General features: G+C 43.5%; 1 protein-coding gene across 3 annotated transcripts in view; it reads right to left on the reverse strand.

The window, feature by feature from the left end:
- myh11a (myosin, heavy chain 11a, smooth muscle) overlaps positions 1-16,543 on the reverse strand; it is a 40,161-nt gene that overhangs the window by 11,226 nt on the left and 12,392 nt on the right. For 2 of the 3 annotated variants that reach the window (XM_071351685.1, XM_071351703.1), the window contains exons 4-23: positions 14,670-14,697; positions 10,195-10,294; positions 9,979-10,002; positions 7,302-7,394; positions 7,004-7,067; positions 6,261-6,359; positions 5,479-5,622; positions 4,788-4,883; positions 4,492-4,610; positions 4,128-4,280; positions 3,738-3,911; positions 3,340-3,513; positions 3,108-3,222; positions 2,676-2,869; positions 1,922-2,043; positions 1,634-1,703; positions 1,259-1,419; positions 832-940; positions 574-705; positions 86-292 (exon numbers count right to left, since the gene is read on the reverse strand). In XM_071351685.1, coding sequence (XP_071207786.1) covers positions 86-292; positions 574-705; positions 832-940; positions 1,259-1,419; positions 1,634-1,703; positions 1,922-2,043; positions 2,676-2,869; positions 3,108-3,222; positions 3,340-3,513; positions 3,738-3,911; positions 4,128-4,280; positions 4,492-4,610; positions 4,788-4,883; positions 5,479-5,622; positions 6,261-6,359; positions 7,004-7,067; positions 7,302-7,394; positions 9,979-10,002; positions 10,195-10,294; positions 14,670-14,697 — 2,378 coding nt within the window. The remainder of the gene's footprint in view (positions 1-85; positions 293-573; positions 706-831; positions 941-1,258; positions 1,420-1,633; positions 1,704-1,921; positions 2,044-2,675; positions 2,870-3,107; positions 3,223-3,339; positions 3,514-3,737; positions 3,912-4,127; positions 4,281-4,491; positions 4,611-4,787; positions 4,884-5,478; positions 5,623-6,260; positions 6,360-7,003; positions 7,068-7,301; positions 7,395-9,978; positions 10,003-10,194; positions 10,295-14,669; positions 14,698-16,543) is intronic. The other variant, XM_071351694.1, reaches the window with a different exon arrangement.

The raw sequence follows: 16,543 nt of genomic DNA on the forward strand, positions 1-16,543 counted from the left end.
ACAAGCCTAAGCAACACACACCCCGAACTAAAACTCCAAAATACAAAGTCAAGGTGAAAGACATAGAAGGAAAGGAAAAGCAAACCTGCATCTGTTGCTGCATCTTTTTCTTGTCCACCTGCAGGGCCTGAGCGCGGTCCTCCTCCTCTTCCAATCTGGCCTCCATTTCATGGAGGATCTCCTCCAGCTCCTGCTTCTTAGCGCCCAGACGCACCCTCATCTCTTCCGCCTCTGCATACAGCTCGGTCTCAGCCTGCAGCTGCTCCTGCAGTGCGTTCCTCTCCTCCATAATCTGGATAGAGGAGGAGCCAGAGAAAAAGCAAAGAGAGCTGAATAGAAAGAAAAGTGTAGGGGGCCCAGCACACAACCCTGTGATACACCAAACTTTCGAGTTTTAATGTTTTTATTTCATAACACTTATGTAAATGCCAATTTTTTGAGGCAATGAAAGTGGTGAAAAGGTCTACAATAGTAATTTAATTCAAACGAATATCTGAAAAATGGCAACATAATCCCTACAAAGATTGTGGAAAGCACATAGTGTGATCCTGGCGAATGGTTCCCTATACATACTGTTGTTTGTTTCAGGGTGATCTCCTTCAGCTCTGATTCGTACTTCACAGCAGACTCCTTGGCCTTCTGCAGCTCATCGTCCTTCAGGCCCATCTCCTCCTCCTGGCGGGTCACTTGCAACAGAGGCTTGACCTGCAGGTCAGGATGACATGGTCAACACTGCATCCGCCACCAAAGTCTATATCTGATATCCTTGGTAAGTAGGACAGACATCAATTAATGGAATGTGTTGAATAATTCATGTTGTTGAAACTCTACCTTGGTGAAGAGTCTCCACCACTGCCAGTTCCTGAGTTTGAGGTAGGCAGCACAGTTCCTCTGAATCACCTTCATGGCCATCAGTTGCTGCTGTCTCTTAGCAAAGGCCCTGTTAGAACACAGGAGCGGAACCAACATTGACCGCTGTAATGGAGCATTTATTGGCTCATAAAAGCCATTTTTCACTGATTCAGTTTCAATTGTGGACAGTGCTAATAACAGCATACATAGTGGCACTTTCGGAACCAGAATCCAAAAAATAGAACAAACATCTGTCCTGGGAACATTACATTGCGACGTCCCCTGGACTTTCGCTAACATTTAGCGGACGTTCCCAGGACAAAATGTTGTTAGCTGGGTAGAATTGATATATAGACTGAGGGCTTTATTGTATTAAAGCATTGTCAACACTGAGGCCATTGCTCACTTTCTGGCCAGGAAACCTCTAGCCTGGGACTGGAAGGCGATAATGACCACCGTAATCTTCAGATCTCTCTCCTCCTCGAGCTGGGCCAACACGCCGGTACGGAAGAAGATCTTACTCTGACCAATCCGGTACAAGTTGGGGTCCAGATCCAGGTGCTTAATCTACAGAACCAGGAAATGGGACAGGAAAGGAATGTGAGAAAAGGGGAATTGAGCTTGGTATGTTGCAGAGTTGGTACCAACTTGGTTTCTATCTTGGTACTTGGTGTCTCGTCTTGGTAGAATTCCAGAGAAGAGAATATGTAAGGCTGTTTTTATAGACTTGATATGATAAAAGTCCTGATGCTAGGATTTGGAAATGGCTCCACTTTCTTACCATGAGACCACACGCCTGTTTGCCATCCATGAACCCCTTGGGAATAGCACTAGCTGCCAGGATCTCGTAACTGTAGAGTGAAAATATTGAGACAGAGACAAAGTCTGATTTAAGAGAAATGTTTACCACATGCTATGTTTGATACATGCCAATGTTGAATGCACTGGATAGCAGGCAATAGTATAGCCTGGTTAAACCAGACTGAACGGTGAAACCATGGTGAGCGACAGTGTCCAGGCTGGTTTAACCAGGCTAAGGCAACAGATTCTTCCATTCAAGTATACTCACCGCTGACGGAACTCCTGGAAGAGGATTCGGTTGGGGAATCCTTGCCGGCAGATACGGATGCCCTCCAACACACCGTTGCACTTCAGCTGATCCAAGACCAGGTTGGCGTCCAGTTTCCCCGCCTGAGGACAACGGGTCAGGAGATAGGATCAATGAATATGATTACATATTGTATACAAACATCATCAATTTGTTACAGATACCCAAGCATAGCAAACACTAAAGTAAAGGCGAGATTATTTACGGCTCCTTACCTTACGAATAGAAATAAGTACAAAGTTATTCTTTAGATTTGTTCTAAAAAGGTTAAGGTTGAAAGTGAAAAAGTAAAAAAAGCAGTTGGAGAAGAAAATACTTTACACTCCTTCACAACTGGGGGAGGAAACACTTAATTCCATTCAAATGTCCTAAATTGCCTTTATCAGACAAACAGGGCGTCTTGCCGCAAATCTAATATGGTATTTTTTCCCATTTTATAGAGGGAGTTGCTTGCACCTCTCCTCTGCATCAACAAACAAGTACACTTCAAAAGGAATGGCCCTACAAGGGGAACAATAGTGGTGGACTGAGGTAGGCTGGAATTGAATCAAATAGAATTAAAATTGAATCAAGTGGATTTCTTCACTCCACTTAGACACTGGCAACAGGGTTAAGGGAACCACCCTCGACTTGCAGCCTAATAGACATTATTCACAGCTGAACGTTCTATTGAACAGTGGCCACATTGTGAATAATGTCTATGCCTAGTGCCTACCCTTTTCTCGTGGTTAGGGATGATACATCTGACGAAGTTGGGCTGGGTGTTGTGCAGCGTGGTCATGAGCTTGGCCAGGGACTCCTTGTAGAGCTGACCCACGGTCCGGAACATGCCCTTCTTGGTCTTGGAGCCGCTGGGCATGGAGCTGTCGGACATCTTGGCCATGGTCTCCAGGCCCACCACGCGGTCCGCTGAGGTACATTATGACAGAGAGGGGGTTTGTTTTAGGATTTGGGTTAGGACACGGGCAGCCTGTATGCCGAACATGACACCAGTTGGCTAATCATGAAATAGATCTGGTTACCACGCTTAGGAGGCAATATTTCAATCAGAGCTAGTCACACAAAATGAAAGGGTATATGTATCCATCTTGAGACTCCATCTCGATGCTAAAAAGGCAACTACTAACTGGAGTCCAGGGGGACTTACCATCTTTCCAGAGATCCTGGATAAACGTGTTGGACGAGCTGTTAAGCAGTGCTATGACGTTGTCGTTGAGAGGGTCCATGTTCTTTGTCAACCAATTATCAGCATTGTAGTCCACCTACAGGCAAAACACCACACATGTCTTGTATTTGTATGTGATCCCCGTGGGAAATGAACTCACAACCTTGTCCCTCTTACTGAACCACACAGCACCACAAAAATGATAGATACACACCTTTCCAGCATAGTGGTGCACAGAGAACTCTGTCTTGCTCTTCAGCTGTTTGGGTTTGCTGAACTTGATGTGGCTGGCCTGGGTGTTCATGAGTTTCTCCACGAAGGAGATGTCTGTGGCTTTGGGGAACCAGCACTCCTCATCCAACAGGGCCAGAATACCAGGAGGATTGTTCTGTGGAGAAAACATAACTCATTTTTTCCTGGTTCCTTAATATATCTAGGAAAGGTTTCCAGGACACAGATTAAGCCTAGCACTGAACTAAAAAGCTCTTTCAATGTAGAATCTACCCTGAGAATGTTATTTAGTCAAGGACTAGTCTTAATCTGTATCTATTTAATGTCTTGAATGCATACATTTTACACCTAAAGAGTGTTTTTTACAGTCTTCCCACTCACCGGCCTCTCAATGAGCTCAATGCAGGGCTGCAGGTCCAGGCCGAAGTCGATGAAGCTCCATTCAATTCCCTCCCTCTGGTACTCCTCTTGCTCCAGGACGAACATGGTGTGGTTGAACAGCTGCTGCAGCCTCTCGTTTGTGTAGTTGATGCACAGCTGCTCAAAGGAGTTATCCTGCAAGAGAAGGGAGAAGAAGAAGAATTTGAGTTTTCACTAAAGACAGTTTGGTGTGCCGCAGGGTTGTGTGCTAGGCCCCCAAGTCTTTTCCTTCATCTTAATACAACTTAATAGCTCAGCTTTGACGTAGCATGTGGCCCAAGTCTTATCCAAGATATCGTACATACATCCCTATGAATCCTTCCATGCAATCATATGAATCCCCTCACTCACCTCAAAGATCTCAAAGCCAGCGATGTCGAGGATGCCCAAGAAGGATGCTCCCTGGCGTTTGGTTTTGTCCAGAGCCTTGTTGACCCTAGCTAGCAGCCAGCGGAACAGACGCTCGTACATAGCCTTGGCCAAGGCCTCGATGGCAAAGTCAGCCTGGAGGAAACAGAATAAAATATGGATGACTGAAAACTAAACATAGTTTAAAACGGTCTCAAATTCAGCCCAGCAGTATGGCCTATTCCTGGACCAAAAAACAGTGGAGATTCTCCTTTGAATATGTTTTTTAGTCCAGGCGATAAAATCTTTGTCTGGGAAACAGGCAAGCAGGACTGTCTGAATTTCAGCCTGCCAAAGCAACATGTACCTGCTCTTTGGTCTGGGCCTTCTGCACCACCTCTCTGCCCACTTTGATGCGAGGCGTGAGGATGGCTCTGGTGAAGTCTACCACGTTGATGCCCTGGAGGTGGCACACCTTCTGAGCCGCTGGAGAGGTAAGAAACAAAGACCCAGAAAGAAAGTAGATGTGATATTGTCCTACACATTAATAACATACAGCGTGTACTACATTTAATATAAGTGGCATAATACATACCATGTCAAATAACAACATAATATATACATAACTTGTGCACTATCTGCCATCTCATGTCCTCCTCTAACCTGTGTTGTCAGGCATGGTGGCCTGCTCCTGGTTCCTCTCCTTCTTGAACTCTATGTTTCCCAACTGCAGGACCGTGGAGCACACCTTCAGGATGCCTAGAGGACACAGACAGCACAGAGAGTACAGGTCAATTACAGTAAGTACAGGGACAAATCAAAATGGCAGCCATGACCTGCCATATTCTATGCCTTGTCAGCCTAGCTAGTCAGTCACCATTAGCGATCTAAGATCTGCACACCTAGTTTACTGTGTCTAATGTATTTGACGTGCTGATGTAGGGCCACCGGGTTATCCTGACCATATGATCTTGAAGAAAAAACCCTAGACCCAAGTCATAGCCTGGTTATTCCTGAAAGTTATATCATATAATATATACAGTATGGTGTAACCGCCGTAGTAATGAAGAGTTTGTTGTGATTGAATAGCATGGCCCTGCCTACCTATCCCCTCATCCTCAGTGAGGCCCATGCTATGCATGGTCTCATGCAGGACTTGTTAAGGTGATTGAATAATGTATTGATGTATCAATTCATTTATTAGTTGATTCAATTAATGAATAGGTTGATTGATTGATCAACTACCTATCTTCTTGTTCTCGGTGACGCCCATGATGTTCATGGCCACATGTAGGACTTTTTGTGGTGATTTGTTGATTTGATAAATGGATTAATGTATTGATTGATACAGTACCTGTCCTCTCTTCCTCAGTGATACCCATGATGTTCATGGCCTCCATGGTCTCCTCGTACATCTCGTCGTCCTGCTGGCCCGAGATCGAGACATGGCCCGCAACCAGGAAACGGTAGGCGCTGAAGTTCTCCAGCAGAAGCTCCTCTGGAATGACAATGATTCAGTGTGTTCAATTAGGGCAGTTCTAGAAATTCTAGCTCTACGTTCAATCACGTACAGGAGCACATCTGGAAGAACAACGGTTGAGGGTTTTCATTGATGGAGTGGAGAGTTCTAGAAATTCGAGCTCTGTATTATCAAGAAATAATCATATTTGATTGTGTACAGAATGATTCTGCTTCTGGTTGTCTGGGGTCAATGAGATGAAAAGTGGGACTTCCACAACTGCCTGTCCTGCAGTAAAGATTAAATCGCCTACTCTCCTCCACCATGACAATCATCAGGTTGATCAGGAACCCTGATCTAAATCTAAAATGGCACCCTACTCCCTACAGAGTGCACTACTTTTGACCATAGCCCTATGTACCCTGGTCAAATGTAATGCACTACCTAGGGCAGGGGTGTCAAACTCATTCCACGGAGGGCCTAGTGTCTGCAGGTTTTTGGTTTTTCCTTTCAATAAAGCCCTAGACAACCAGGTGTGGGGAGTTCCTAACTAATTAGTGATGTTAATTCATCAATCAAGTACAAGGGAGGAGCGAAAACCCGCAGACACTCGGCCCCCCGTGGAATGAGTTTGACACCTGTGACCTAGGGAATAGGGAACACAACCCAGATCTTACCACGTAGCTTGTCCTTGACACCAGCCACCATGTAGTAGAAGATGTGGAAGGCTCTCTCTGTCTTGGCCTGTCTGATACAACGAGACTTCTCCAGCAGGTCTGAGAACAGCCGTTAAGGATATACATTCGAATGATCTGGATGGAGTTTCAAGTTTATGCCTGAGAAGGAAACAGTCCAAAGAAAGTTATTTACAAACAAGCTCGTCTACTTTGTCATCTTACAGTGAACATACACGGTGAACTATACATTATATTAGATGACACTGGAGCTTCATTGTCTCAATTTCTGATACGTTCTTGGCAACCTGTATGTGATAACATGGACAGTTCAGCAACTTGTAACTACAGTATGTATGAACCTTTACAAATAGGGCTCTGCGCCAAAACATCTTTAAAACAACATGACCCAAATACACAATTCCAACCTAAACATTTCTTATCTCATCATTCCATTCCATGGGAACTTAAAGAGTTATTGGAGTGACAGCACTTTTTAGACTCTGTCATTGTGCAGATGCCAACGACCTCCCCGGTGTTTACCGTCGGTCACAGGAGAACCCATGACACTCCTAACAGGAATGTGTCAACAGTCCAATACCGCAGGTTTGGGTCTGGGTTCATGTTTACTGTTCAAACACAGAAGTCACGGGAGTTTTCCCAGGGTAGTGAACACAAAAAAACAGCTTTTTTGAACCTGGGTCCCCCAGTTTAGAGTTACAGTATGTAACACTGTGTAAGGATACAGGTTTCAATGTTGGCTCCGACGATGTAGCCAGTCACGTCAAAGTTGATGCGGATGAATTTACCCTAAAGGGAACAGGTACACCAGGATTACAGTAGGTCATATGTTACACAATGAGGTACAGTATACATCCAACTGTCAGATGAATGTTAAATAACACAAAAAAGATGGGTCACTATGCAAATTACACGAATCAAGAGTTTGAATTCATGAATTGATGAATGAAAAGTGGACACTACTCTGTGACCCACTCAAATACTTTAGGCCTACGCGTCTGCATCTGCGAAAAGTGAACTCACAAATCGTGAAGAGTTGTCATTTTTGATGGTCTTGGCGTTCCCGAATGCCTCCAGGATGGGGTTAGCCTGCAGAAGCTGCTTTTCCAGCTCCCCCTGGACATAACAACGTCATGACAAACATTAAACTACATCTGGGACATTCATTTGTGAATAGAATAGTCAAATAAAGGCTGGAACAGCAGCACAAGCCCTATGAAAGTCAATTGAAAAAAGAACATTTTCTTAAGATAGAAAGAAATAGATCCTAAACAACAAACCCAGTTGTTTTCAACAGTTTCGACTCCTACACCGTGACTGGGCTTAATAGCATTATAACTGAAGGCACAGCACCTACTACTCCAGAACATCTAATCCCCTATTAGTCCCTATGCACTGAGGACACATGTCCTACCAACATGACTTATTTCACTACTAATCTGCCTCAAACAGACAACCAGGGCCTGATTGTTCAAATGAGGCCCACTAGAGTGTTTGCTGGCTGGGCCAGGGGAAGGATGTGAAGAGGGAGTGGCTGGAGGTGGTAGATTCAGAGTGTTGCTGGTCTGGAGAGGGGCCAGAGCAGAGGGTGGCGATATGAGTATGTGCTAGTAGGTAGGCAGTGGGTGTGTTCCAGGTCCGCAGAGATGACAGGATTGTTATTTCTATAGAAAGGTGCTTCCTAGAAATCAAATATTTTGCATCTCTCTAGGCTTTGTACAGATCTGATAATATGCAGTTTGATCAAAGGGCCTGCGTTAGCTTACTGGCTGGGTCAGAGGCAGGCATACCTCTGTCAAACACACACACGGAAATGTGCACGTGTACACAACACACATACTTAACAATGCTCCTCTGGCTTAGGGAGGAGGGGGGAGCAGTGGATGGTTTAACCTCTCCCATCTTGACTAGCCGAGAATGATAGCTTGTTAGCTTGTTGTGGTCCTTACACCTTGGTGTTTTTAGACTGGAGAGTTGAAACCAGGACAATGTTGTGCAAAACCACAGGGTAAATGAATGTAAATGAGGTAAACGATTTAACTGGAGTTCAGAGGTGTCTGTCACATGCCTTTCAGATCTAGATCTATGAGAAAACTATTTGATGATAACACATCAGCCACATCTTCTTGTAGACAAATTCCCAGTAAGATAAAGATAAACCTCACCCAAGTTAATGGATGTTAAAACAGAATGAGTTACTGGTACTTGAGTGAAAAGAGAGTAGCAACCAGATACTTTACATTTCAGCAGGGAAAAGAAGGCCCTGCTCGCTTCAGACAGCCACTAAGAGAAAGAGAGAGAAAAGAGACAGAAAGAGAAAGAAACAGCGAGGGGAAATGACAGATGACAGGAGGGATCAGTCATTAATAGGCTGTTGAAATGGAGAGATAAAGGAGGAGAGGAGGAAGGAGAAGAGAGGGACACATTCTAGTTCTAAAGCAGGCGTATTAAGTTCACTGCTGGTGGTAGGCTTCTGAAAGATGAATTACATTCTAATCTCCACACTAGCAATACTACTTAGAATGCATGGCCAATACATTGCTTCATACTAAGTACCCACTGGGCACAGACGTCAATTCAACGTCTATTCCACGTTGGTTCAATGTAATTCAATTGAAATGACGTGGAAACAGCGTTGATTCAACCAGTGTGTGCCCAGTGGGTAGTAGAGAAGGCTGGACAATGAAATTATGATTGGGCTTCACTGCATCTCCTGAAGGTCTTGAGGGGTAATGGCAAAGAAAAACACATCTTTTGACCCTTGACCTGGAAGTTAATCCCTTCATTGCTGTACAATGATGACTATTACTCCCCCCCTCCCCGTACCCCGCAACTATTTGAATCTCACTCAGGCATGATTCTGACAGTAAGGAGCTGTCCGGAAATGCAAGTTTAAAAAAAAATCAGGGGCGAAGAGAGAGAGAGAGCTGGCTGTTGTGATGAAAAGGTCAAAGGTCAGAGATCACAAGGTCACGTGTAGGTCACATGGTGTCTGAAAAACTCCACACTGGTGCAAATCATCAAAAGTGGTAGAACAACTACTGTGTAACGCTACGGAGGAGCAAGACGCCGCCACAACGCCCACAGGACAAAATGGCGGGTGGTGGATGTTAGGATTAGGGGATGAGGTAAGGGGGGGTTCGGTGACAGGATATGATGTCGTTTGATAGACAGGAAAAGGTAGATGGACATGCTCACACTGTGCTCTGTTGATCTGTGGTGGTGGTTAACCGTTTCAATGCCGGGCTCCAACCCCAAGCAGTGAAAGAGTGTTTTTGGAAAACCATGGACGACATAACAATAACAACCAAACTCAGGGGGAATATAAAGTAAATCTGACATTATCTACCATTTTGCATTTGGATGAGAGGGCTGCATGTTAATTAAAAAATCACTATCATGCAGTTTTTAGTTGTGAGGTCCATAACTGGTAATATCAGGAAGTTATGAGCACACTGTTACACAATGGGGATATGGGATGATATTGCTCATGTTATAGTACATTTTAAATGTATTATTTTGAGCTCAACAACAAAGGAGATGGGGAACTTGATAGGAGGGGGATCTTGTCAGAAATATATTTTTTACTACAAAAAACCTGTCAGTGAGCCACTCTCGCATGCAATCCTTAATTCTAGGAGAAAACACGCATACACCACTACACGCAAAACACACTTGGGTCATTCCCTTTTTTACTCACGTGGACAAATGATCCTGGCTGTGTCTATTTGGAGGAAATTGCGGTACAGAATTATCATTCAACGGGGCAGTTTCCTCACACATTGGCCAAGTCTCCCTTAGAGCATAGAAACCGGCTTGGGGAGGTCCCCACTTTTGACACACAATAGCCACTTGTCATTGACGGCACAATGCCAAAAACGATACAAAAAAACGTTGTAGTTTGCAGTATACTTACAGCACTGGTGTCCTTCTTGCCTTTGTGAGAAGAGGCCACTAGAGCCAGATACTGGATGACCTTCTTGGTGTTCTCTGTCTTACCCGCACCAGACTCCCCACTGGAGAGCGGGAGACACAGGTTAGAGAAAGAGAGAGAGGGGGGGGCAGAGGGAGAGAGTGAAAGAAAGAGTTTGAGATAGAGGGCGAGAGAGAGAGGGAAAACAGAACTGACAGGTTGTTCACAGTCCAATAACTCACTTGAATTAAACCGTGAACCACGTGAGTGACTGAGCGAAGTAACAACATCAACTCCCGAGCACAATGTTTTTGTCATTGTCCAAAGTAATGTAAAGCCATCCAACCTCTTCCTGTGTGCCTCTAACAAATGATTAGCCCTACCCTACTGCTTCATACCATGATGAAAGGAAACTAAAGGGTCAGACTGACCCACTACCAGACCAGGGGGTCCAAAGAAAAGTCTGATAACCTGGAAAGATCCATGTACACTGAAGGCAGATCAAGTAAAACAGCATTCCTAATCCAGTGTATTTGAGGCTTAAGGAAGACTAAGGCAGGGTACAAATGTATAAGACATATCCTACAGCTCTAAACCAGAAGGTCAAGGGTGGGTATTGGACATATTTAACAGAGGTAGGAAACTACAGAAGGATGAGGGAGAGTAGTTTATTGGCCTTTGATCTCTAGATGCTGGAGACGCCAACCGCAATGCTGCTTGTCTGAATGATCCCAGCCTAGAGTCCAGCTGGCTCTAACAACTCCATAAAAGGAGAGGTGTTCGTAAGATCCACCAGAGGCTGTCTGTCATGGGGCCGACTGGGCCGACAGGAATCTAGCCAGTATCCACCATAAAGATGTAAGATCTTAACTTGACGTATATTGTCATAGCAAAATAATAATTTGAACGTTTAGTCCATAATGTTGCTTGATCAGTGGTTAGGCTATTAGCTGGCCAGAAGTAGACTACATGAAAAGTGCAATACTGTTAATATAACCGTGTGTTAGTGCAGGTTTTCAGTGAATTTATGTAAATCACAAAGCTCATCTGTCTTTTCTGAGGTGCAGGAAAATTCTCAACAATAAAAGTGTGATCAAATTAAGATCCTACATCTGTACCTCATCCACAGGACCTCATCTCACACTATACAAGGTCGTAACCTCATACTACAGCATATACTGTACATCAGGTCTGATTCACACTACTCTCCTACGAAGACCTACATTCGTCATGAATGTTATCATAAAATTCTGTCATAACATTCATACCTCACCGAAATACAACAGACCAAGCTCACATCAGGCCCAACATTAACTGTCATACAAAAACCTAAAATCACACTACCTCTGTGCATCAACACACAGGCCTCAACTCACACACCACGTACAGCGTCACTCCTTACACCAGGTCTAGAACAACACTACCCAGGCCTCAACACATTGTAAAAACACAGAACTCCATAATCCCTGAAAATATCCTCTGGGAGACCTATAGGCCCTAAGACAGAGACCTCACATTCTGTATATCTAAGTGAGGGGATTCCTCTAACACAGTTTGTCTTAAACCATCCCAGGGTCAGGGTGGCCACAGTGGATCACTGGTCTGGATGGCTGGTTAGCATCCTGGGCTTTGGCCATTTTCATTCCAAACCTCGGTTCAAATGCTATTCAAAATAATTTAAAATACTTCGTCTGTGCTTGATTGAGCTTGCCTGGCTTAATGGACATTATAGAATAATCCCAAAACTGTCAACCCCCGCCCATCTGGCACTCCAGAATAGAGCAGAATAGAGCAACCGCTCAAAGTATTTGAAAGAAAAGAGTTTGAATAGCATTTGAACCCAGGTCTGGTTCACTTTTGGAAATGATGCTAGGTCTCTTACTACACTCCAATTCTTGTAAAGAGAAAGAGATGACCCCATATAAATGGAGATGTCAAGACCCCAAGCAAGGATTTAGTGAGCTATGTGGCTACTTCCTATGCATTCTTATTTTGGTTGTAACTAAGGATTGTGAGGAGAAATTCAGCAATGGAATGGGAAACTGCAGTGTGTGCCTGTGTATAACATGTTATTGTCAACACACCACACCCTAACAGCAGTCCATTAGCTCGTGTTTTGTCTATGTTCACACTTTTATGTGAAATGCATCTTACAAAACTAACCATTTATAAGAGGAGACTGTCACAAAGCCTACACAATGCTGTTATAAACAGCGCTATCATATAAATGCTATTACATTGTCATAACAAATGCAATTAAAATCTCTAGACTTCAAAAGATGATGGTACAGTACATTGTTTGCCGCCATACATATGTAGGATCTTAATTTGAGACAGGTTGCTACAGCAGGAAAATTCTCCAGCAGCAACAGGAAATGTGAATTATTATGTGGATTATAATGAATGGACATTTTTGTAGACGTTGATACATTTTCGTATGGGAAAATCAAGTTTGAAATGTCAAAGTGTAAGTTACAAACCTCAAATACACTACAACCTTTACATTTCCTGCATTGTAGAAATATTATCCTGCACCAGGGTGATCAAATTAAGATCCAACATCTGTATGTTGACCATGTATGCCATGACTTATGACATGTGCTATGTCATGTTTATCAATATACTTCACAAAGTAATGCTATCGTCACCAGGTCAAACCCCTGTCTACTATGGCGACAACACAGTCGGTCCCTGGTTCATATGTTTTTAGTAATACATCAGTGTCATTTCATACACACTCAGGGAGTATGTCATACATGGCATTCCCCGTAGCGTATGTTTCTCCTATATATGGATAGAGAGCACGCTTATACCTAGCTTATAGCTAGCTGACCTAACTAGAGGTGAATTTCTCCAAAAGCTCCCAGGTTTTCAGAAATCCCTGTTGGAGGATGTCCGCTCTGATTTTTCCCTACTGATTCCAGGAATCTTTCAACCGGGATTTTGGAAAAACCTGGGGGAAACATTAGGAACACTTCTTGAATTTCGAAACCCTATAGCTCCAAACTTCCCTGCTTCCATCCACAACCCTACTGCATTACCGACCTCCCATTCCCTGGCTACAACAAACAAACAGGAAAATGAAACCCCAGTTCTCCAAATAAGCCTCCTCTGGTAAATTGTTCAGGCAAAACTTCAGGAAGTGAGTCGATTTGATCAGCGAATGCTGCATCCTGGCATCAATCGGTTTAGAATAGAAGGAGCCCGGAGCTCCAGGGCAGTCTACTTTAGACAGGGACTCTCCCATTTCCTCTACTGGGTACACTGGAGGCTTGACAGGAAAGGTGCTCTGACGTACTGTAGAGCTTACTGTAAATAGGCACGAGACAAACATGCCAAGAGGTGCTGAAGTGTATTGGGTTTTGTTGTGTAGTAGACCTGGCTAGCTAAAACCCCTAGAACTAGGTCCCAAAGATGTTCCTGAATGTGTGGCCTGACAACTCCTAGCCTATATAGTGACTAGAAAGAGACAAGCAATTCCATTTCTCTCCCAGAGTGATTCTCAATAATTGCTCTGCAATGAGTAAACAAACAAAATGGAGCCCAAACAAAAAATAATCTGTCTTTATAATCAGGACAGGGCACACTTCCTGTCTCTCTGAGAGGAGAGAGCGGAGGAGAGGAGAGTAGAAAGGAGAGAAGAAAAGAGAGGAGAGGAGAAAGGAGAGAAGAAGAGAAGTGTTCTAACCTCTAACCCCACAACTCCCTGGATAATGGTTCCCACAACATACAGATGTAGGATCTTAATTTGATCACTATTTTCTTGCTTAGCATTGTCATGCACAGCAGGAAATGTTAACTTGGAGTGTATTTGAGTTTTCAACCGGCTTCTAAAGTTTGTAATTTCCACTTAGAAATTTCAGACATTTGCCATAAACAAAAAATGTATCAACCCCTAAATTTTTTTAAATTATAAACCACATAATAATTCACATTTCTTGATGCTGCAGGATTATTCTCCAGCTGTAGCAAACTGTCTCAAATTAAAATCCTACATCTGTATGACATGAGCATTTCAGCTAAGATTCACCAAAATACCCACTGAACTTCCTGTCATCCTTATTGTCAAACCAAACAGACATGTCACCATAGTTGTCCCCCAAAGTGTTCAATCCCACAGTGTGTTAGGGTAGTGCAGTAGCAGGCTGGAAAAAGGTAATGTTGACATTAGAGGTATCTCATTTGTTTAACTGTGGCTGTGTCTGAAATGGCTCCCTATTCCTTATGTAGTGCACTACTTTTGACCAGGGCCCATAGGGAATAGGATGCCATTTCGGACACAGTGTGTGTTTATGTAACCCATGGGTTACATAACTGTTACTGTTCCCTCTTCAACATCCCCCTCCTCAAATCCCCCCCCTCCTCATCCAACCATGTGACGTCTAGGAAAAATGTGGGGAGAAAAAAAACATACTGTACAGTGTGAAGTGTAGTGGATAGTGTAGTGTCAAATGTTTTTTTTTTTTTTTTTTACTCACGTGCAAAGAATGGACTGGTCCTCACGATCTGCAGAAAAAATAAAAATCCTGATGTCAGGATAGAGTTGCTCATACATGCACATATGCAGTATAAAGACGGGCATCTGACATCAGTACACCATATAGTAAGACAATTGGATTGGTTAATCAAGAAGATGTGTTTTTCTGGGCCTGGTAAGAGCATGGCGCTCGCAATGCCAAGGTTGTGGGTTCAATTCCCACTAGGGCCACAAATTCAAAAACACTCTCACTGTACTTTAAGTTGCTTTAGCATGATATATCTATTAATCATTTCTAAACGTGTGTAAATCATATACAGTATTGGTATGTTTCTGCTACCTGTACATTTGGATAGTATTTCATTTTTATAACTCTTCCTGTATTCAGTAGTGGTGCTCCTGAGTAATAACTTATAAGCGATGATGACGTTCTGTTGTTTCTTGTCTCGACGTACAGCGCAGTCCTCAGATCACACACAGCCTATCATATGAAACATACACTTTATTACTCCAGAGAAATCAACCAAGCGGTCACATCTTTGTACGGCCATGCGTTGAACCTTTGTACAAACAGTGCATGAGTTCAATCATCTGCTCAAGTGAGAAATTGGTAGGGCTTTCCTATGCCTAAAACAAGAAAACAAGACACATTTTTGGGGGATTTTAAGCTTTGATTTTGGAAAATAAATATGTCCACCTGATGTGTTAAGCAATAAGATGACTATCAATTCCTGATATGTGATCCCAAAAATAGATTACGTCACAAATCCTAGAAAAATACTAAAGGTCCATGTAGGGATATAACGAAACAGTATCCCCCTTTAAACGTTAGACAGGGTGTGTATGTGCTTGTGTGTGTCTGGAGTCTGGGGAATGCTGTTAAGGAGAGAAAGACCATTTGGATATTATTCGTTCAATTATCAAGTTAAAGTATTTGGAGCCCAGTGCAATCTAAACATGACCTATGTGAAACGGCGGGAGGGGGGGGAGTAGAGGGAGAGAGAGCAGAAGGAGAGCGAGAAAGAAAGAGAGAGCGGCAGAGGGTTAGTTAATCCCCCTGTGCATTATCCTTATCTGCTAATAGAAAGCCCATGGCTCGTATGTTGTGTCATTTAGCGTAACTCCCCAAAGATTTAAATCTCTCCTTGCTGGCCATCATTCCCATGCCTTGTCCTACTGGGCATGTGCTACACTAGGCTACACTAGCCAGGCTAGCCTGTATGGCTTTGCTCAGGCTGGAAAGAACTGAGAGCTAGGATGCTATTCCTCATTTTGGACGTGACTTGGCAGTGGGCTAGGTTCCATTCCACACACAGCAAAATGCTGTCTGTTCCCCTTTCTTCCTAATTAAGGCACAGAGGGGAGAGAGGGAGAGGGGCATCCAGGGTTGTGCAGCATTTCCAAACACGCTCAAAACAGATTCAAACATGACACTGACACCAAATGTAACTCTGAGCCAGGGAGTAGAACCTCACGGGGGAACGGGAGGCATTGGGAGAGGGGGAAACGCCAAACAGAGTAGGGGCCAATCTGAAATGGCACCCTATTTCCTAGTGCAAAACGAGATAAATAAAATATGGAGATAGAGAAAGAGAAAGAAAAAAGAGACAGAGATGAGAGAAGGAGTCTCCCAAATTACAATTGGTTTAAAGGGAAAATTCCAAGGTCACTCTAGTCTCATCCCAATCACGAGTTCACCAGAGAGATAAAGCCAAGACCTGTCATCAAATCACCGTCAAACAGAACATTTCATATAAGAGATGTATATAAATTCCCCTTATGACAATGGCATTGGAAAAACAACATTTCAATCATCATCCAAATCATCCTCACCAGCTGAAACTTTTTACACAAAACCCAATCGCATGAGAACGT

This window comes from Salvelinus alpinus, chromosome 2 (genome assembly GCF_045679555.1).
Source record: "Salvelinus alpinus chromosome 2, SLU_Salpinus.1, whole genome shotgun sequence".
Lineage (NCBI taxonomy): Eukaryota > Metazoa > Chordata > Actinopteri > Salmoniformes > Salmonidae > Salvelinus > Salvelinus alpinus.